At 45.7% G+C, this 21,934-nt stretch overlaps 1 protein-coding gene and 1 long non-coding RNA gene across 6 annotated transcripts in view; both read right to left on the bottom strand.

Moving 5' to 3' along the window:
* The window catches only part of LOC115931714 (uncharacterized), a 33,814-nt gene extending 32,773 nt beyond the window's left edge, over positions 1 to 1,041 (bottom strand). For both annotated transcript variants that reach the window (XR_010134565.1, XR_010134570.1), the window contains exon 1: positions 982 to 1,041. This is a non-coding gene — a long non-coding RNA (uncharacterized lncRNA). The remainder of the gene's footprint in view (positions 1 to 981) is intronic.
* Positions 1,042 to 5,488: 4,447 nt separating this feature from the next.
* Positions 5,489 to 21,934, bottom strand: part of HHIPL2 (HHIP like 2) — a 39,737-nt gene continuing 23,291 nt past the window's right edge. For 3 of the 4 annotated variants that reach the window (XM_063708301.1, XM_055379090.2, XM_055379094.2), the window contains exons 6-9: positions 18,985 to 19,130; positions 13,984 to 14,065; positions 10,624 to 10,706; positions 9,436 to 9,902 (exon numbers count right to left, since the gene is read on the bottom strand). In XM_063708301.1, coding sequence (XP_063564371.1) covers positions 9,616 to 9,902; positions 10,624 to 10,706; positions 13,984 to 14,065; positions 18,985 to 19,130 — 598 coding nt within the window. In that variant the 3' untranslated portion in view covers positions 9,436 to 9,615. Of the gene's footprint in view, positions 5,576 to 6,642; positions 6,753 to 9,435; positions 9,903 to 10,623; positions 10,707 to 13,983; positions 14,066 to 18,984; positions 19,131 to 21,934 lie in introns of those variants that run through there. The other variant, XM_063708300.1, reaches the window with a different exon arrangement.

The following is a 21,934-nucleotide window of genomic DNA, read 5'->3' on the forward strand; positions in this document are numbered from 1 at the left end:
TGGTGAGTACTGAACATTTTATTTATTTATTTATTTTGAGATGGAGTTTTGCCCTTTTTGCCCAGGCTAGAGTGCAATGGTGCGACCTCAGCTCACTGCAACTTCTGCCTCCTGCGTTCACGCGATTCTCCTGCCTTGGCCTCCCGAATAGCTGGGATTACAGACATGCGCCACCACACCCGTCTAATTTTGTATTTTTAGTAGAGACGGGGTTTCTCCATGTTGGTCAGGCTGGTCTCGAACTCCCGACCTAGATATCTGCCTGCCTTGGCCTCCCAAAGTGCTGGGATTACAGGTGTGAGCCACCGTGCCCAGATGAATTCCAAATTTAACAAAGCAGACTAAGAGAAACAATTCATTTAAAAAAATAATATTTGGCCAGGCGTGGTGGCTCACACCTGTAATCCCAGCACTTTGGGAGGCTGAGGTGACTGGATCAGGAGGTCAGCAGTTCAAGACCAGCCTAGCCAAGATCATGAAACCCCATCTCTACTAAAAATACAAAAATCAGCCAGGCGTGTTGGCTGGTGCCTGTAATCCTAGCTGCTTGGGAGGCTGAGGCAGAGAACTGCTTGAACCCGGGAGGCGGAGGTTGCAGTCAGCCGAGATCGTGCCACTGCACTCCAGCCTGGGCGACAGAGTGAGGCTCCATCTCAAAATAAATAAATAAATAATTCAATGAAATCCCTAAGATCCAGGGCTTTGCAAAAAATATGTAAATAAATTTCCAATCTCCATACTGAAAGTTTAAAAGAAATGCTAACTAATAACGAAAGAAATACAACTTTTCCTCAGCTTTGCAGCAATCTAGAAACAAAGTGTGTAGACACTACAAAGCACCTTACAGGGAGAAACGTGTAAGGATGGCATGACTCGCTGGCAGCCCTGGGCTTGTCCACGGTACCCCCATGATGAACAGTAACTCCATTGTGTAAACACCCATGAACATAAGATTACAGGACTTTTCCAATTTAGACATACCATATTTTCTTTCAGACAATTCTTCAATTTGTTTACATAGATCAGCGATACGATGATTCCATTTCTCTGAAAATCAAGCAAAAGTTGCTTCTCAATAATACGTCCCTATGTCAGAGCAGCACTAACGTATAATGACTTATTTCATATATTTTACATTCTAACAGTCCATATCATTTTACTGCTTTCAAGAAAAAATTTCCCCTTTTTGGTGGTTCTTAGAATTGGTTTAATGGGAGACTATTAGAGAAGCTGAAAAGCAGGAGGGCAGAAAAGTTCAATCAAATTAAACACAATAACAGGGAGGTCACAATGAGGCGGTCTCCAGGGGTCTTTTAGCAAACTTCCTAAAACATGTCTCAGGTGTGTGAAATAAGACTTTACAGCAGCCGGGTGCAGTGGTGCAGGCCTGTAATCCCAGCACTTTGGCAGCAGAGGCAGGCGGATCGCTTTGAGCTCAGGGCAACATAGCCAAAACCCCCCTCCCTAGCCCCACCCCCACCCCGTCCCTACCAAAAATACAAAACAGCAGGGCATGGTGGCGGGCGCCTGTAGTCCCAGCTACTCAGGAGGCTGAGGCAGGAGAATCACCTGAACCCAGGAGGCAGACATTGCAGTGAGCCAAGATCATGCCACTGCCAGCCTGGATGACAGAGCAAGACTCCACCTCAAAAAAACAAAAACAAAAACACAAGGTTAAGTGGGACCCCCGACCTTACAGATACAAGTTTAAGAGGGACCCCTAAGCAAAAAATGCCAACCCTTTTTCTCCCAATCATTGAAACACCAGGAGGGTGTAACAGTTTTGCAGCCTAGCTGTAGCAGGCTGATGCCCCCAAGATGCCCATATCCTAATCCCGGGAACTGGTGAACATGACCTTATATGGCAAAAGGGGCTTTGCAGATATAATGAAGTTAAGGGTCTTTGGCTTTTGGGGTTGATGTACTCACTCGGATCCTTAAAAGAGCAGAGCAGGTGATGGAGAGGGTGGGAGGTGTAGTGACAGAAGCAGGAAACTCCAGTCATTCGAGACGGGAAGCACAAGCTGAGGAGTGCAGGCCACCTCTACGGCCAGGAAACGGATTCTCCCGCAGAGCCTCGGACGCCACCGACCCTGCTCCCACCTTGACTCAGTAGGACTTACTGTAGAATTCTGGCCTTCAGACCTGTAAGGGAATACATTTTGGTTGTTTTAAGTCACTAAGTGTGTGGTAATTTGTTGCAGCAGCCACAGGAAACTAGTATTGTAGTGAAGCCTCAAAACCCCCCTGAAGGGGCTGGGCTCAGTGGCTCATGCCTGTAATCCCAGCACTTTGGGAGGCCAAGGTGGGTGGATCACTTGAGGTCAGGAGTTCGAGACCAGCCCAGCCAACATGGTGAAATGCCATCTATACAAAAAATACAAAAACTAGCTGGGCATGGTGGCACATGCCTGTAATCTCAGCTACTCAGGAGGCTGAGACAGGAGAATTGTTTGAACCCAGGGGGGCGGAGGTTGCAGTGAACTGAGATTCCACCACTGCACTCCAGCCTGGGTGACAGAGCGATGCTCCATCTCGAAAACAAAACAAAACAAAAAAACCCCACCTGAAGGTTTCCAGTTCTGCCAGCAGTCTCCCACCCAACCCCCAGAAGCAGACATTCCATTGCTGTGGGCCATGGACAGGCAGAAGGAAGCACCTCCTCATGGCAGAGGCCTACCCAGGAGAAACCCAAGGGAAGGCACTGCTGGGCTGGCCCCTCTCTGCCAAGGCCATATTCTTTTTTTTTTTTTTGAGGCCAGTTTCACTCTGTCTCCCAGACTGGAGTGCAGGGGCACAATCTCGGCTCACTTCGACCTCTGCCTCCCCAGTTCAAGTGATTCTCCTGCCTCAGTCTCCTGAGTAGCTGGGATTACAGGAGTGTAGCATGCCTAGCTAATTTTTGTATTTCTAGTAGAGATGGGATTTTGCCATGTTGCCCAGGCTGGACTCGAACTCCTTGTCTCAAGTAGTCCACCTGTCTCAGCCCCGCAAAGTGCTGGGATTACAGGAGTGAGCCACTGCACCCAGCATTTGCCAAGAACTTTGATGGCAGGCTTTTTCCAGGTGATCAGTCCTTGTCTGGTCTGGCTCTGCCCCACTCTCCTTCTCACCTAGTTGGAATCCCTAGCTACTTTTCAGTAGAGGAGAGTGTGTACCCCAATCCCAGCTTGGTTCAGATCTGCATTGAACTCATGGAACCTGGCTGCTCCCCAGGTCCTGAAGAAAAAAAGGGTCTCTCTGTGGGTATGATAAAGGATGGGCCTGTCCCCAGGACCCTGTGAGAGGGAAGCCCAATGTCCCACCAGGTTGGCAGGGCTGGGGAAGGGAAAGTGTTATGGCAGCCCCAAGAAAAACTAGAGGCAGCAGAGGGAGCAGAACAGTGCTCACATGGAACTCATGCCACTGCCTGAGTGAGGGGAGGGAGGAGTGCACGCCAGTGACGCCAGGGGGCAGAGAGGCACAGTTCCAGGGCGGCTTTCCCCCTCACTTCCTGCCATGTTACTCTGATCGCCTCCAGGTGAGCCTGCCCACTTTGTGCCCAGGGGCCTGTAGAAAACCACAGCTCCCCATGGTTATGGCCCCAGGAGTGGGGCAGAGCAGGGAGGAGTCCTGGACAGAGGAGAGGCAGGGGCAGGAGGGAGTGGGCCTCAAACTCCAGGAGGGGGCCCTTCTCATGGGTCCTGCTTTCTGGCTTCTCCTTCCTTACCCCTGGGCTGATCACTCAGGGAAGAACTGAGACAAAGTTTCTCACCCTCAGGCCCAAAGGGTTTAATTACTGGGCCCTTAGGGAGGTGTGAGCCCCCTGAAAGGATGCAAGGTTTTGTTTTGTTTTGTTTTGTTGTTTGAGACAGAGTTTCGCTCCTGTCGCCCAGGCTGGAGTGCAGTGGTGTGATCTCACCACACTACAACCTGCACCTCCCAGGTTCAAGTGATTCTCCTGCCTCAGACTCCGGAGTAGCTGGGATTACAGGTGGCTGCCACCACTCCTGGCTAATTTTTTGTATTTTTAGTAGAGACAGGGTTTCGCCATGTTGGGCAGGCTGGTCTTGAACTCCTGACCTCAGGTGATCCGACTGGCTCCGCCTCCCAAAGTTCTGGGATTACATGAGCCACTGTGCTTGGCCACGACGAAAGGTTTTGTGTGGAGAGCATGTACATGCCTTTCTGGGAAAACAGTCCACAGCTCTTATTCTCAGCAGGCTTCATGGTCAAAAGAGGTTAGAACTCTTGCTACAGAGCTGTGGAAGCAGCTAGGTGAGGGGCCTGCCAAGGGCACTCTGGGCACTACCTGGGCACTCTCGAGCCCATCATCCCCTAGGCAGGCTGCACTGCTTGGTATTTGTAGAGCTGAGGGGGTGGGGCATGTGGGGACTGTGAAATCGCCCTGAGATGACCCACAGTCCTCAGCTGGGAAGTGAGTGGTGCATCTCCTGCAGCGTCCTCCATCCCTAGAGCCATGGGGCCAGGAGAACTGGCCCTTGCAGCAAGTGAAAAGCCTATTATTGACTCCCTCCGTAGCCATGTAGACAGTGAACCAAGACACTCATATCAGGTAAATGCCTTGTTCTCTGTTACTGAGGTAACCAGTAGGCATTACCAGATACAGTGAAGGTCCTCACACCAAGATATGCACTTGGCCACCTGAGAAAAGAGAAAGGACTATCTGAGGGGATGGGGCTGAGCTGGGTGTGGAGTGGTCCTTGTGGGTCTTGGAGAGTGGGAGGGGGAGCAGCATGAGCCAGGCCTCGAGGCAGAAGGACAACCAGGAGACAGCCTGGAAAAAGTGCTGGACCCACAAGGGCTCAAGGCTGGCCAGAGGGGAGGTGGGATAGGCTGCAAAGTCCTGAGGTCTGAAGATTGGCCCTGGCAGGAAGAAACCAGGTAAGGTGGGGTGTTACCTACACCCTCGGGGCCAGATGCAGGCCAGAGCCAGCCAATTACCAGGCCCTTAGGGAGGTGTGAGCCCCTTGAAATGATGCAAGGTTGTTTTTGTTTTGGAGACAGAGTTTCGCTCTTGTCGCACAGGGTGGCACCTTTGCCCAGAGCAGGCACCAAGACTTCTGGCTCTGGGTGTGACCTCAGTCTGGGTAAAAGCCCCAGCCCCCACCAGGACCACCTACCCCCTAGACTACTTCAGGTGCTGAGCCCAAGCCAGGGGCAGGAAGCTAAACTGATGCCTAGGGTAATCCCAACAAAGTCCCTGGTTCCCCGCAGCTATGGGGCTGATGGGGAATTACAGCCCAAACCCCAGATGCTGGCTCTCAAACTAACACTGAGCCCTCAGTGCCCACAGGGAGATACAATCAGCGCACTTTCCAGATGGGGAAATGGGATCAGAGAAGTGCAACAGCCTTGCCCAATGCCCCAGACCAGGGCTCCAGGCCCAGAGTGTTCTTTTGTCACTGTGTTCAGAGGGCAGCAGCTGCTGTGATGTACCCACCTGAGCCTGGCAGCTTTCTCCAACCTTGGAAGCCCAGGAGCATGGCCCCTGTCCACAGATGCACCTGGCATGAGGCGTGCCCCGAGGGACAGAGGCAGATGAGTTTCGTCTCCTCCACTGGATTGTGAGGGCCTAGAAGGAGACAAGGGTCTGCTTGAGAAGGCAGTGAATAGCGAGCAACCTGAGGCAGTGCCCCTCTGGATGGATCCGCAGTGCCTGGATGGAACCTGGCTCAGAGAGAGCTCAGTTCTGCAGGTCCCTGAGGCATGGAGAGTTCACAGCTACCAAGTGTAGGAGTCTGGATTCAAAGCCAACAGCGTGGCTCCAAAGTCCCTGCCCTAGCCCCTGGACCACCCTTGCAGGCCCATCAGATGCCCAGGCCAGTAGCACAGCCGGCCAAGACCAGGGAAACTTGGGGAGCCTCAGAGCACCCCCAGGTATTCCAACCTAATCCTGGTACCCCGCCTCTCACCACCCTTCTTCCTGCTTTAACCTCAACCCCTATACAAAGCCTGGGCCACTGAATGTGGCATCAAACAGATGCCTCAATAAATCAGTCTAATCTTGAAAAAAAAAAAAGACTTAACAGATATACAATTGCACGTTAGAATGCTAAAGACCATAAACATATAACAACTTAAAGTACATATAAATTCAATATATATCCAATCATTGTAACTATGACACAGTAGAATATTAAAATACTATTTTCAAAATGTATACAAGCTTAATGTTCTATGTATTCAAACTATTTATTCAAAATACAAATCATCAACATAAATTGCCACTAATATTCAGTCCCTTCACAGGACACATGATTCACTGGGAGTTAATAAATTAGCAGCCGGCAGGCAGTGACACACAGCAAAAATGAAAACCAAGAGGTGAAATAGTTCTGAAATAAAGGTTTTAAAGCTAACAGAAATCACTGAATTACTAAGTCATTAGCACTAATTTTGAGCCAACTAATTAATTAATATGAGATGATACAATGTCCTATACTTTGGTAAATACAGACTATGTTTAAACAATGTCTGTAACGTGACTTGTAAAATGCTCCTGGCTTTACAAAGATGTGATTAAGATGTAGTAACACATGCTAAACCATTTCCCCCTGCAGAGCATGTGGTAACTTTCATCAGTCACATTGAGAGTCCAGAAGATAAAGGAAAAGGTCATAGATTTCGCTGAGAACTTACCAGAGTTGGACTCCCTCATTTTCCGTTCCCCAGCATTGGCGGGTTCTGGGACTGGTGGCTGTGGTGGCTCGCCGGTCTTTGTCTCTTAGAAGGTGGGGAATAATCATCATCTTGAAAAAGAAAAAATGGTCATTACTGAAGGAACCATCTTAGGTTACAGCCACCTCTGGGTCAATTCCCAACATTCAAAAGCTGAGCAGGGCTTTAAAGCTATCTTATTAATAATTATTTCTGTATTGTGAACTTCAGCATACTTTTTTCTAGTTACATTTGAAATGTTATTCTTTTGGGATGTGCTCAAGTGAATACTGCTTTTTCCTCTGCCTTGCTTCATTACTTTTTAGTTTCCTTCATTTGAATCATCATTGTAAGTCTCCCCTTCTCCTCAAATAACTTTCAAATTGCTGCCAAGAACTATGTTCTATCTTAAGGCTTTTGAGAAAAAACTTTCAATGAAGATAGCCGCCTAAAGTTATAGAAATATAGAAGAAACGGGATAAAATAAAGCTTAGAGTGGAAAAAATATTTAAGATTATACAAAATTCACGCGTAAACAAGGGAAGCTGAGTAATTGTATGTTCAAATACTTTAAACAAGTGCAAAACATGTAGGCTTAAAGAAATAGAGCTGGCCAGGCATGGTGGTTCACGCCTGTAATTCCAACAGTTTGGGAGGCCGAGGCAGGCAGATAACTTGAGGTCAGGAATTCGAGACCAGCCTGGCCAACAGAGTGAAACCCTCTCTCTACTAAAAATACAAAAATTAGGCCAGGAGTGATGGCTCATGCCTGTGATCCCAGCACTTTGAGAGGCCGAGGCAGGTAGATCACCTGAGGTCAGGAGTTTGAGACCAGCCTAACCAACACAGAGAAACCCCATCTCTACTAAAACTACAACATTAGCCGGGTGTGGTGGCACATGCCTGTAAGCCCAGCTACTCGGGAGGCTGAGGCAGGAGAATCCCTTGAACCCGAAAGGCAAAGATTGTGGTGAGCCGAGATATTGTGCCATTGCACTCCAGCCTGGGCAACAACAGCAAAACTCCATCTCAAAAAAAAAAAAGAAAAAATTAGCCGGGCGTGGTGGCGCATGCCTGTAATCCCAGCTACTTGGGAGGCCGAGGCAGGAGAATCGCTTGAACCCAGGAGGCTGAAGTTGCGGTGAGCCGAGACTGCACCATTTCTAAAACAGTGATCATATGACCTTAAAAGTTAACAACCCTGGTATTTTACACTTTTGTTCTCTTTAAACCAAATTGTCTACACTCTTCTGGATGTTTTGCATAATATGAAGAACTTGATGAAAATAGGGACCATTTCCTCCCTTAGCTCTTCATTCCTCAAATACATAGTTCAAAAGTCACAATCCTTCATTGAGGGCCTCCATGAAGGCAGGTGCACAGCAGATTGCAAGAGGGAATTGATTCTAGTCCAGCTGAACTGTTCCCTGTTCCCTCACACCACTGTGATCTAGTCACTTAACCTCACAAAGTTGCACTTTTCTCATCTTCAGTGGAGGTTATATGGCAATAGAGAAAAGCAGGGTTTTGAGGTTTCAAGATAGGGTATAAGCTTGGCACACAGTAGGTATTCAAATAAAATGTAGTTAAGTTTATTATGCTATGTGCATAACAAGGCCAAATAGTGAAACTTCCTTTGCAAAGATTATAACAGTGCGAGAAGCCTGGCATAGCTGACTCCCTCTTGCCTCTAGCCTCACGGGCTGGCTGTCCTCACTCATTCATGACCGAGGCCAAGCTAACCATGGGAGGAATTCAGTTTATAGTTTAACTTTGAAGCAACAACTATAATAGTCCCTCCCTAAAACAAACTCCCTCCTTGCTCAGGGACTGAAGCTGCCTTTGTAAAACTGACGAAAGGCCACTAGATAATGGGAAGGGCCTGAATTCTGCTAAAATGCAAGCATAGTTTCTATAATCCCTTACTGCTCAGGAGTCATGTGGTCAGAGTTCACAAGATTTATGACTTCTCCAGTTGCTCCTATAGATAACATCACTATTGTAGCACCTAAGATTGGTCTTTTGAGATGTTTTTCAGATGGTTGCATTCTGGAAACCAACTAACCCTAACCGGATTTGTGATTCATCACTCAACAGGTCCTGTGGCCCCGATCCAGAGGCAGACTCAGTGCACAAGGACTGTTCCTCACACCCCTATGATTTCATCCTCAACCAATCTGCAGCTCACATTCCCTAGTCCCTCCCCCACCAAACTATCCATAAAAACTCCAGCCTCTGAGTTCTCTGTGAGACTGATTTGAGTAATAACTGCAATCCTTCTACTTGGCAGGCTCTGTGTTAATTAAACTCTTTCTCTACTGCAATACTGTGGTCTCAGTGAATTGGTTTTGTCTGTGCACTACACAGGAAGAACCTGTCAGGCAATTACGATAGTAAGTGCTGGAGGTACAGAACTGAACCTGCTCTTGTTCACTTCATGAGCTTTGGGCTGGGGAAAGGAGATTTAAAGGGTCTTTCCTTGAAAGCTTGTCACAGGCTTCCTCTTTGACCTGGGGTGAGGCAGGAAGGTGAAGTATGGTTCTTATGCAAGAGTGGTACAGCATGCTAGATTTCCTAATGTCAAACAAACATCCAGGATATCAAAGGATATGTGCCAGTTTGAGCAAATGTTGATTTATTACCTCAGGTTGTAGGTATTTACAAGACAAAATGGAGACATCCAGTGTGATCCCAAGCAGGCTCATGGACTAGTGCTTACCATAACCCAGGTGCACCAGCAATCTGGGATATGGTCTCCCACAGAAGCACTGCATACAGAGAAGGTGCGTTTATTTATTCAGTAGACAGCAAGATTTCCCAGGGAGAGGAAAACCGCCCTGCCCCACCTCTACCCTGGCTTCCCAGACTTCTAAGGTCTTTACTCAGCAGTGACTTTCATTTGATGAGGTGGCTCTCCTCTCTCACGTCACCCTGTCGGCCACCTTGACCAATAGGTCAAGGGAGACTTCTGCCAGCTCGCCTCTGCTCTGCTGATGGCCTCATCCTGCCACTGTGGCTTTTCAGGCTCTTCCTCCTCTTGCCCTGGTGGACATGGAGCCCCACTCTGGCTTTCTTCTTTGTACCAGGCCCTCGCAATGTGTTCTTGCTGCTTGTAGGAGAAGCCAGCTTCTTGGAGGAGCCTTTCTCAGACAAACCCTGGGCTGGGCCAGAAGCTAAGGTTGCACTGGAAGATGTTCTAGCAGCTTTCTCTGATTGCTCCTTTAGCAAGTCCAAGACTGTCTCTGAGAAATCAGTATTTATTTAGTGAAAAATATAAGTCCCAGAAACTAGCTATAAGAGAAAACTATAACTGCATTATAGTTCTTTAATATAAATTATTCTTATTAATACTTTTAATTCCCTAACTGGCCTTGGTCTAAATATATGACTTTTTTAGAACGGTCACTCCAGTGATACATGGTTCCGTAATAGTTTCCTTAAGATAGTATCCTTCCTCTGTAAGTCTTTCCTGACTCCCCACCCTGCCCCAAGGAAACATTCCTCATTCTAGGGGCCCTCTAAGTGCCCTGAGCATCCTTCTATACCAGAACATTAGTGCTACATTTATTTCTTTATTTGCCTGCACTTCCCATCCCCACTATTTAACTCTGAACTCCTACATGTCATAGGCTTTAAGTGTTCATTGCTGTATCCCTAGGGATTAGCATAGTTCCTGCCACAAAGTAAGTATGAAATGAATGATGCCAAATGAATGAATACATGAACGATTAAATGAATGAATCAACAAACAAATGAATGAACGAATAACTAGAGGAAACCGGTCACAGTAGAAATGGGTATCCTTACACTCATAACTCCTCTGTTATGCAGAGGAGACGTATAGACTTAGTTTCCCTCAGGGGGTAACTAAGACTCCACCATGAGAATTATAGCCTGCTTGCTGAGGGCACTGCCTTAGCCTCCACACCAAGGCCTGAGCCTAAGACTCAAAGATGGACTCACTGGCGAGTGGTCTGAATGGGATCCGCTTACTCTTGGTTCTCACGGGCACTGGCTTGTATTTGCACTTGCCTGGGGGTGCTCGCCTAAAAACACAAACAGAAAGCATGAGGACGCAAGACTCTGAAGATGCAACCAGAAAATCAAGGTTACCAGAGGGCGTATATTTGCAAGAATTGGGGTCAGCCTTTACTTATCCATGGGGATGGGGTAGATGTAACAGGAAATATGCTATGAGCTCAGAAGGAGAGGTAAAAGGGCACAGACAGAACAGGGCACCTCAGGCCCTCGAGAGACAGTGCAGAGAGGGAGTTAGGAGTATGGGCATGGTGGCAGTCAAAACGGGTTCACATCCTGGTAACCAAGGGCAAAACAACCTTGCTAAGTCTCAGTCTCCACATCTATAAAATGCAAAAACTAATATTACCCATCTTGCTTGGAACAGTGCCCAGAACATAACAAGAGCTCACAGATGAGGATGATGAAAATGATGATGAGGATGATTCTGCTGCTGCTTCTGATGGTGGTGCTGGTGACTCCCTTTAAAGAAAATGTCTTCAAGAACTCAAGGCACAGCCCTCAGGCAATGCCCGCTTCTCTGCCTAGTAACACACACATTCTTAAACTGCTTGTCCCCGGGTGCATCTTCTGAAATAAAAGGGACTTTGAGGACAGAGAGTACTTCCACTGTAGAGAGCAGAGCTGGAACTTCCCAGCCTGTCCCCATTGCTTTCTCTGCCTCTGCCTTGCTCCAACTCTATCTCTCACTGCAATCCTCCCAAGTCCAGGTGGGGCGGGGGGGAAAAAAGGTAATTGTATTTATTTAAAAAACACTTACGTAGTGCTTAGGCACCATTCTAAATACTTTGCAATTATTAACTCATTGAGTCTTCCTAACAACCTGTGAGGTAAGTACTATTATTATACTCATTTTACAGAGGGGAAACTGAGGCTCGCACTGGCTAAGAAACAGGCCCAAGGCCACACAGTTAGTCAGTGGCAAAGCCAAGATTCCAAGCCCAGGCTCAAGTCCATGTTTTCAACCACTGTATTTAGCTACCCCTAAAGGAAGGGGTAGGAGGAAAAAATGGGAGGGAGAAAAGGATACATAAATTAACCAGGTGCCCTCAAAATGCTGGTATTGGTGCATTTCGTGCAAAGACAAGCTGAATAAGTAATCAGAGCAGAATCTGGTCCACTTATAGAAGCTTTAAAAAGTCTATATGATTCGATATAGTTATAACTGAATGGAGGGAGTAGTCCTAAAATGACCTCTCCACAAAGAGAACTGAGTTCCTATTCCAGGCTCCTCTTAGTAGCTGTACCTGGGGCAAGTAATTTAACTTACCTAGCCTTCAGTTTCTTTATCCATAGAGGGAGGATGTTAACCTGCCTGGTTGGAATTCTGTCAGCATTAAATGAGAGCCCACATGCACAGCACTTAGCACAGTGCCTGGCACACAGGAGTAACTCCATAAATGTCAACTTCAAAAAAAAAGGTGAATAAGTAAGGATGTCTTCAGTGTGAAAACGCTTTATGGGCGCTTTCTGTGTGGCTTCTCACAGCTGCTCTTGTGAAAGTGGGGAGTTAAATTACCTGCCAACTGAATCAGAAAACTGCCAAAGAAAAGAAAAATGGATTCACATAGGAAGCCTGTTAATGGAAAGAGAACTCCCCACCAAGGCATCGTCAACCATCAGAAGCACTTTAAAGACCCTGAGTCTGCTCCATCCCCTAAGCCCAGGAGAAGTGCACAGAAGCAGACCCAGCAGTGGGAACAGCCCAGTATTAAATTCACCCCTTGGCTATCCACCCTCCACCATCCACACATCACCCCGGGCACAGCCTCAGGGACGGAGCCTCTTCCAGGAACTTCCGAGAACACACAAACTGAGAGCCCTGTGGCCAAATACAAGCTCAGATAGAGCTGGCCCCCCAGCCCTAACCAGTGGCTGGACCTATTTGCCTCATGTCTGCTGAATGCCAATCCAGATATGGGTAACACAAGCCTCAGGGGAAAATTTTCTTCTGCAGGTCTATCTGTAAGCTAATTCAGGGGGAGATTTTCTTGCTTTGGCAATAATTTTTAGATAAATCTAGAGCACTGGGGCAGGGTGCATTGTGGCACACACTTGTAATCCCAGCACTTTGGGAGGTTGAGGCAGGTGGATAGCTTGAGCCCAGGAGTTCGAGACTAGCCTGGGCAACATGGCAAAACCCCGTCTCTACTGAAAATACAAAAATTAGTCGGGTGTGGTGGTGCGTGCCTGTAATGCCAGCGACTTGGGAGGCTGAGGCACATGAATAGCTTGAACCCAGGAGGCAGAGGTTGCAGTGAGCCGAGATCGTGTCACTGCAGTCCAGCCTGGGAAACAGAGCGAGACTGGGTCTATTAAAAAAAAAATAAAAAATAAAAATAAAAATAAAAAAAAATCCAGTGCACTGCCCAGACTCCTCAGGATGGATACAATGCATCACCCTCCCTGGGGCAGATAACCTGACCCAGACCCAACCACCTCTCAAGTGGGAAGTGGTATTGTGGCTTTTGCCTGTGCTGGTGGAGGTTGGTCAGCCTCTGAGACAGATAGGCAAAGAAGCAGAAGGAAACAGCATAGAGCCCAGCAAGTGAATAAACACTAAACTCCAGAAAAGGTGGAGCTACTGAGGAACCTGCCAGTTAAATGTATTTGCCAAAGACCTGGAGATCTGCACCAAGCCCAGGGGACAGGGGAGCAGTACTTACTCAGGTGCTCAGAGGTGTACACCTGTTGTTAGATGACCTCAGACAGACATTTCCAGAAGCATATTAAAAAAAAAAAAAAAAAAAGGCTGGGCATGGTGGCTTACGCCTGTAATCCCAGCACTTTGGGAGACCGAGGCAGGTGAATCACCTGAGGTCGGGAGTTCAAGACCAGCCTGACCAACTACCCATCTCTACTAAAAATACAAAATTAGCTAGCTATGGTGGTGCATGCCTGTAATCTCAGCTACTTGGCAGGCTGAGGCAGGAATATCGCTTGAACCTGGGAGGCGGAGGTTGCGGTGAGACAAGATGGCACCATTGCACTCCAGCCTGGGCAACAAGAGTGAAACTCCATCTCAAAAAAAAAAAAAAAAAAAAAGCCACAGACCTAGACTAACCCTAGAAAGGCTCAAGGTCTTCATGTCCAACTGCAAAGAGACCGTTTCCCAAGTATTTCATAATTGCTATAGACGCATTGTCCTATGCCATTATTTGTCCAAACTGCTTTTCATCTAGAACATGAGTTTGCTTCGGGACAATGAGGACTGTTTTTATGGCCTGCCATGGATATAAGAAATGAGAAAAATGCATTTGAGAAGAAAATGACATCAAATCTCACCTTGAGGGGTCAACAAACTTGTAAATAGATCCACGTGGTGCATAGGCACTTGGGTAAGAGGTCGCCAGGAAATACAGCTCCCCTAAGGCAACAAAAATAGACAGGCAATAATGGGACATCAGGCAGCACTGAGATACAGAGTTGGATGCACAGAAAATGGTCAAAAAGAGGTTATGGCCCTAACATGCAGTGAGCGCCAAGAACGGAATCCCAGAAACCTAACTGGCATCAGCTCTGCTGGGCTGTGAGCTCCTTGAGGAGAAAGTCCATCTTTGAACCCCCCAAAGACTAGCTCAGTGTATGGCCTAGCAGAGGCAATTTCACGTGTATGTTTGTTTATCAAACCAAACAGGTTTCTCCCTTATCACCTCCTTGCTCTCAGAAACTTCACCTCAGTGAATCTCCATTTCCTTCCCCACCTCTTTCCTCTGTGAACACTTGGATATATACAGTCTGCAGGCTGAGGACCATCTGTCAATCGCTTTATTTTGCCCCTTCTTTAGTCCTTTTGTTTCCCTTCAGCCTCACTCCCATTTTCCTCTTTCATTCTGTCCTTGAGTTCCTTATTTCCTGGTGACCCTCCCCACTCTCCACTTCTCCTCTTGGTCTTTTCCATGCCCCACAAAAATCACCTCTACCCACTCTCTCCTGTATCTCTCTGATATGGTTTGGCTGTGTCCCCACCCAAATCTCATCTTGAATTGTAGCTCCCATAATTCCCGCATGTTGTGGGAGTGACCCAATGGGAGATAATTGAATCATGGGGGCAGCTTCCCCCATACTGTTCTCCTATAGTGAATAAGTCTCATGAGCTCTGATGGTTTTATATAGTTTTATAAGAGGAAATCCCTTTTTCTTGGCTCTCATTTTCTCTCTTGTCTGCCACCGTGTAAGAGGTGCCTTTCACCTTCCACCATGATTGTGAAGCCTTCCCAGCCATGTGGAACTGTGAGTCCACTAAGCCTCTTTTTCTTTATAAATTACCCAGTCTCAGTCTCAGGTATGTCTTTATCAGCAGTGTGAAAACGGACTAATACACTCTTAGAAAGAGCCCCCTGCTCCTTACCATTTCTCCCAGTTGGAACTCTGGGAAATGTTCTTTTGTCACAGTAACTACCTCATTCCACATTGCTTTCTAGTTATTTGTGAGGGACATTATGCTATGGGGTCATGAGCCCCAGTGGAGAGTCCCAGAAGTCTGGTTTGATTTCTGATAACACCAGTTCCTCTCCATGCTATCTTGGGAGACCTCTTCACCTGCACAGCCTTCAAGATATTTATTCATTTGTAAAATGGGGATCACAATGCCTCAAGTGATTGTTAGGTATTCAATTAGAAAGTGTTAGATAACCAGGCCGGGCGCGGTAGCTCATGCCTATAATCCCAGCACTTTGGGAGGCTGAGGCAGGTGGATCACCTGAGGTCAGGAGTTCAAGATGAACCTGGCCAACATGGCAAAACCCCCTCTCTACTAAAAATACAAAAATTATCCAGGCGTGGTGGCACACGCCTGTAATCCCAGCTATGTGGGAGGCTGAGACATGAGAATCACTTGAATCTGGGAGGCAGAGGTTGCAGTGAGCCAAGACCGCATCACTACACTCCCAGTGTAGTAGGCAACAGAGCGAGACTCCGTCTCAAAAAAAAAAGAAAGTGTTCAATAATCGTAGTTATTATTACTTTCTTATCTGTCTGACCCAATGTTTGTGCCATTACACTGAATTAAACTCACTTGCTGTTATGTGCCTTACACAACTCTTTCTCAATTTTATGAAAGAAAATGTCTATTAAGTTGCAATTCTGAAAAACCTAAAGCTTTATACAGCTCTGAATTATTTAAACAACTAATTTTTTTTTTTTTTTTTTTTTTTTTAGACAAGGTCTTGCTCTGTTGCTGACTGGAGTGTAGCTGCACAATCACAGCTCACTGTAGCCTCAACCTCCTGGGCTCAAGCAAACCTTCCACCTCAGTCTTTTGAGTAGCTGGGACTACAGGTGCATGCCACCACATCAGGATCATTTTTTAAACTTTTTGTAGAGACGGGGTCTCCCTATGTTGCTCAGGCTGGTCTCAAACTCCTGCACTCAAGCAATCCTCCCAGCTCAGCCTCCCAAAGCAGTAGGATTACAGGCATGAGCCCCCACACAACAGCTCTAAACAACTGCTTTTTGTGGAGAACAGAGACCAGCGTTTGTCTTGTGCTAAGTGTGAGCCTCATGGTCTTTGCATAGCCCCTACACAGGGTAGCAGCTGCCTAACAAACTATGATTTGTGTACTGACAAACTAGATTTATAATCTTCCCCATGTAAGAGATCTGATGAACTAGGGCACACCCTCCTTTAGAGTCAGTTTGCTTTGTCTGAATGGGAAGCCCAGGCACCATCCAGAGTGATTCTACCATTAGATAAATGTGGTGTCTACGAAAGGTCCACGTGTACACAGGCAGGGGCCCCTCGAAACCATGCAAAGGCTTTCTCAGTCTAAAAAGAAAATTGAAAACCGTGCCTATACAGGACTGCAGTTTGTGTAAATTACATGTCTTCCACATTCCATAGACTTCCCATTATATTTTTAGGAGAAAACAATGCTAGAAGTGAATTTCATCTGTAGCATCCAACTGATATTTTTAATATACGTCTTAGGGGAGAAAAAGAAAAAAACTATAATATGCCATTTAAAACAAAAATGCATGCTATACAAATTTACTGCAAACAGAATTCATTTGACCAGCCCTCTTGGGAATGCCCTTCAGTGACTAACTTTCAGAAATCCCATCAATTAAACCTTAGCAATGGGCAGCTCCACACCAGCCAGTCGCTCAGCAGCAATTCATACCAGCTATCAACTCTCAGGACCCAGGATGTGAACTGCAGCCATAGGTGAGGCAGAGCTCAAGTTCCAAGTAAAAAGTGACTTACCTAAAGCCAGTGGACTGATAATAAAATAATGAAATAAGGCTCAGATCTAAAAATGTCTCTCAGAGGAAAAGAATATGGCAAGAGCAGAAAATATGAATCAGTTTATGCAAAAACACAAGAGCAAGCAACTCTGGAAAAAAAAATAATTTGCCTCAGGAACAGCCTCATTAGCCTCAGGGCCGCCCTTGGGCAAAGGCTTGGGAACACTTTGGCAAGTCTACCCCATGAAATTCAGCCAAGGACTGTGTTTTGTTTGCCAGATGTACCATGACTGTTTTTTTGTTTTTTTTTTTATGCTGTCTGTTTTCTACTGTGAGAAGTCTACAAGCACAACAAACCAAGCCACCAAAGCCAGGTTCTCTGTGGCCTCCTGAAGAGGAGCAAGCCACAGAAGATGGCAGCCCAGAATCCCTGGGCAGGCCTGCCTCTGGGGTTCCAATCTCTGGGGTGGTGCTGGACACAGGGGTGTCCGGCAGAGGAGAGGCTCCACCACCGCCTGTAGCTTTCACGTCACTCACTTTCCACTGGCCATCATCCTGCCAGCCTGTGGTTTCTCTCCTTTTCCATATGTTTGGACTTCCAATTTGGAACTCACATAGACTTTTTCCTGTTAAAATACTTGAAGTTTCCAAAATTCTTGAAGTTTCCTCTGCTCCTATAAAACATTCATCTCAAACTATCTGTTCATCGGCTAGCTGAGAGGAAAGGGTCCGGGAGCTGACTGGGTCTCTTTATATCCTACTCAAGTGAAGATCCCAAGGCAGCCACCTCATGGCCCAGAGGGGAAAGAAACCAAATACTTCAGAATCCTTTGAGACTCTGGTTTATACCTATAGAGAATCTTTTTTCAAAATTTTTTCTTTTCTTGTGTATTTTTTGTGTTTTTTTATTTGTTTTGTTTTCTGTTGTTTAATTATTTTTTTTTCACCTATAGAGAATCTAGATGTGGAAGGGACCCTGAGAGATCACCTTATTATCTCTGCCTTTAAACATGATGATATCTCGTGCCAAATACTGAAAAGTTCACTGTCCTCACATAAAAAAAGAGAAATATTTAAAATTTGAAAACTTTATCTTTCAGAGTGAAACATAACTTATGTAAAGCTGAAGTTAAAAATCGGTTTTCTGATGATAAAATGCTTGGAAATGTATTAGAGCTGAGTCTCTCTGTGTCTCTCTCGCTCATGTGTACACGTGCACATCATGCTTCACTGATTCCCTTAACACGTGCCTAGTCTGTCTATTGAGCAACCTCCTACCTAGATGTCTACCTTTTTCTCAGATTTCTAAATAAATAAATAAAATTCTCCTTTTCTCACAAACTCTTGGCAAGGTCAGGAAAGAACCTGGCCCAACCAGTGAGATGATCACCAGATGTCCCTGTCCCAGACAGCACCGGCAGCATAAACACCCACTGCCCATTTAGTCTGGCCCACTGTTGGCCCTTTCCACGTTCCTAAAACTGTGGTTCAGAATAGATATTCCCCTCACAGTGAGTTGTGTGGTTCAATCAGGAAGGAGTAGGTTGGCATATTCAGTCTGTTTCTTCATTGGTGAAATGAGCATTATAATTACATCATGGGGCTGGGCGCAGTGGCTCACGCCTGTAATCTCAGCACTTTGGGAGGCTGAGGCGGGCAGATCACCTGAGGTCAGGAATTTGAGACCAGCACGACCAACACGGCAAAACCCCGTCTCTACTAAAAATACAAACATTAGCTGGGCATGGTGGCGGGCGCCTGTAGTCCCAGCTACTTGGGAGGCTGAGGCAGGAGAATTGCTTGGACTCTGGAAGCGGAGGTTGCAGTAAGCCGAGATGGCGCCACAGACAGAGAGCAAGACTCTGTCTCAAAAAAAAGAAGAAAAAATAAAAAATAATTATATCATGGGGGTGCTATGATTATGAAATAAGGTAAAAAAGTGAAGTGTTTAGAATAGTATCCAGTACATTATAAAAGATGACTAAACGATAGTGATCATAGTAGAAGTGATAATTACTATTTAAAATAAACGTTCAGTTGATGCCTGTGATTATCCGAGTTCCAGTAAGCAGAAATCAAACAACTCTGTACATTTGTTACCTGCTTCATCTTCAGCAAAGGAGATGATGAACTTGCTATGGGTGCTGATCAGCCCTGGGAAGGCACAGGACGTGGTGCTGCCCAGGCAAAGATCCTGCTTCTTCCATTTCTTGTTTTTTCTATCTTCCTGCAAAGCCATAAGTCGACTAGACAAAAAATAAACCCTTATGTTTAGGAATCCATATATCCACTCTGCAGAATACTTTTTCTCCTAGAATCAGGGATCCCTGAGTACTAGGACTGAGTCCCCCATTAAGAGATCAATAACTAGCCTGCCTCCAAGCAACCAAAAAGCTTCTTCAGAGATATTTCAATCACCCACTTGCCCTAGATGTGGAAGTTCATGTTCTATATAAAAGGAGTTTGGACGAGGCCCAGTGGCTCACACCTGTAATCCCAGCACTTTGGAGGACAAGGCAGGCAGATCACTTGAGGTCAGGAGTTCACGACCAGCCTGGCCAACATGGTGAAACCCCCATCTCTACTAAAAATACAAAAATTAGCCAGGCAGGGTGGTGCACACCTATAGTCCCAGCTACTCGGGAGGCTGAGGCACAAGAAATGCTTGAACCCAGGACGTGGAGGTTGCAGTGAGCCAAGATCATGCCACTGCACACTCCAGCCTGGGTGACAGAGCAAGACTTTGTCTCAAAAAAAAAAAAAAAAAAAGAGTTTGACGTGCTGTGTAGGCTGCACCACTACAAAAGACTGATCTTATTTTCATTAGTTGTGTGACCTTTGGGTAGTTGCCCAATATCTCTAAGCTTCAGATTCCTCATCCATAAAATGGGGAGTGATAACATACTTTACCATAGGTGAGAATTTTGAAGGTTAAACAAAATAATATACATAAAGATCTCACCAATGTGTGTGGCACATAGTAAGGGCTAAAAAAAACTGCTAACTGTTATTATTATTGCTGTATGTTTATATAGTAGCAGAAAGATGCTTCCTATCCCTCTATCATCTATCTGAACTAAAAGCAGGTTTTTAGAAGAAAAGGGAAAGGAAGTTGGTTAGACCCTGGGTGCTCATCAGAATCACCTGGAAAGTTTTATGGAAACAGAGATCCTAAACCCAGGGGATTTTGATAAGTACGCCTCAATTAAGAATCACTGCCTGTGAATGGGTGCAGTGGCTTATGCCTGTAATCTCAACACTTTGGGAGGCTGAGGCGGGTGGATCACCTGAGGCCAGGAGTTCGAGACCAGCCTGACCAACATGGCAAAACCCCATCTCTACTGAAAATACAAAAATTAGCTGGGCGTGGTGTTGTGTGCCTGTAGTCCCAGCTGCTTGGGAGGCTGAGGCATGAGAATTGCTTAAACCCAGGAGGCAGAGGTTGCAGTGAGCCGAGATTGCACCACTGCACTCCAGCCTGGGTGACAGAGTGAGACTCTGTCTCAAAAAAAAAACAGAAAAAAAGAAAAGAAAAGGAAAAAGAATCACTGCATATTAACCAAATGATGTGTGTATGGGGGCACGGTGGTGAGTGGAGGTTGTAGGGAGAAAAACATGAAGAACAATGAAATCCCAAAGCTCTAGTAAGTGATGATAAAGGACCTGACCAATTAGTAACTTTACCCCATCTCTGTAACTAAGAATTGCAGCATGAAAATAGAACATCTTTTCTAACAGGGACCAGATTTACTTTCTCATCTTAAACATTCCAAAACCTGCACAAGATAGAATAATAATGGCTTGAAATATACTGAAGATCAGGCAATGGAGGAGTGTGTTCTCTGACAGACAGGAAACAAACAAGGTGAACCCTATGATTTTTCCAGCATACTACCTTGAGAGTTTCCAGCACAGGGAGGGAAAATACAGGCAAAGCCCAGCAGGCTCCTTGAGCTGAAAAGATATTGCTGAGAGTCCAGGAAGACCAAAGCAGTAAGAGATTGCAGGACAGATACTGGAGAGAAGAAAATTGCACAGAGAAAGAATGCCAGAGAGCTGCAAAAAGTTCCCCTGAAGTAATCATCAGTATACTCAACAGCAGATACATGTCAGAAAATATTTTAAAACAAAGGAAAGAATTAGAAGAAAAAGTACTTGGCATTTACTTGAGATCAGGAATAGCATAAGTATCATAGGGTATAGGTAGAATTCAGTAGTGAGGAATAGAAAGCACTAGAAAAAGCACTACCTTGGTTCTGTTTAGCAAATATTAATAGCAAGACCTGAAAGAATCACACTACTTCCAAGTAACTATGTCTCCAAGCAAAATTCAAAATCATTTATAGGAATACAAAAATATCCAGCACCTACTAAGTTAAATTAATATTTCTGGCATCCAATCAAAAATTATGAGGCAAGTAAAGAAGGAGGAGAATACAACCCATAATAAAGAGTAAAATCTGTCCATCGAAAGTGACACAGAACTGATGAAGATGTTAAAATTAGCAGACAAGAACATTTAAACAATGATTCTAAACCCCGTCTCTACTAAAAATACAAAAATTAGCTGGGCGTGGTGGCGGATGCCTGTAGTCCCAGCTACTCAGGAGGCTGAAGCAGGAGAAGGGCGTGAACCCGGGAGGCGGAGCTTGCAGTGAACCGAGATCGCGCCACTGCACTCCAGCCTGGGCGACAGAGCAAGACTCCATCTCTAAAAAAAAAAAAAATTACAGAGAGATATGAGAGATACAGAACAGACCCAAATCAAGTTTCTAGAGGTGAAAAATACATTGAGATTACACACACACACACACACACACTCAATGGGACGAATGGCTGGCTAGACATTACAAAAGAAACAATTCATGAACTAAAGACATAGCAATGGAAACTACCCAAAATAAAACACAGAGAAAATTTTTTAACATAAATAGATCATCAGCGAACTATGGAACAACTTTAAGCAGCCCAATATACATGTAATTAGAGCCTCTGAATAAAAGGAGAGAAGGAGTGGGGACAGAGGAAAACACATTTGAAGATATAATGG

The sequence above is a fragment of the Gorilla gorilla genome, chromosome 1 (assembly GCF_029281585.2).
Source record: "Gorilla gorilla gorilla isolate KB3781 chromosome 1, NHGRI_mGorGor1-v2.1_pri, whole genome shotgun sequence".
Lineage (NCBI taxonomy): Eukaryota > Metazoa > Chordata > Mammalia > Primates > Hominidae > Gorilla > Gorilla gorilla.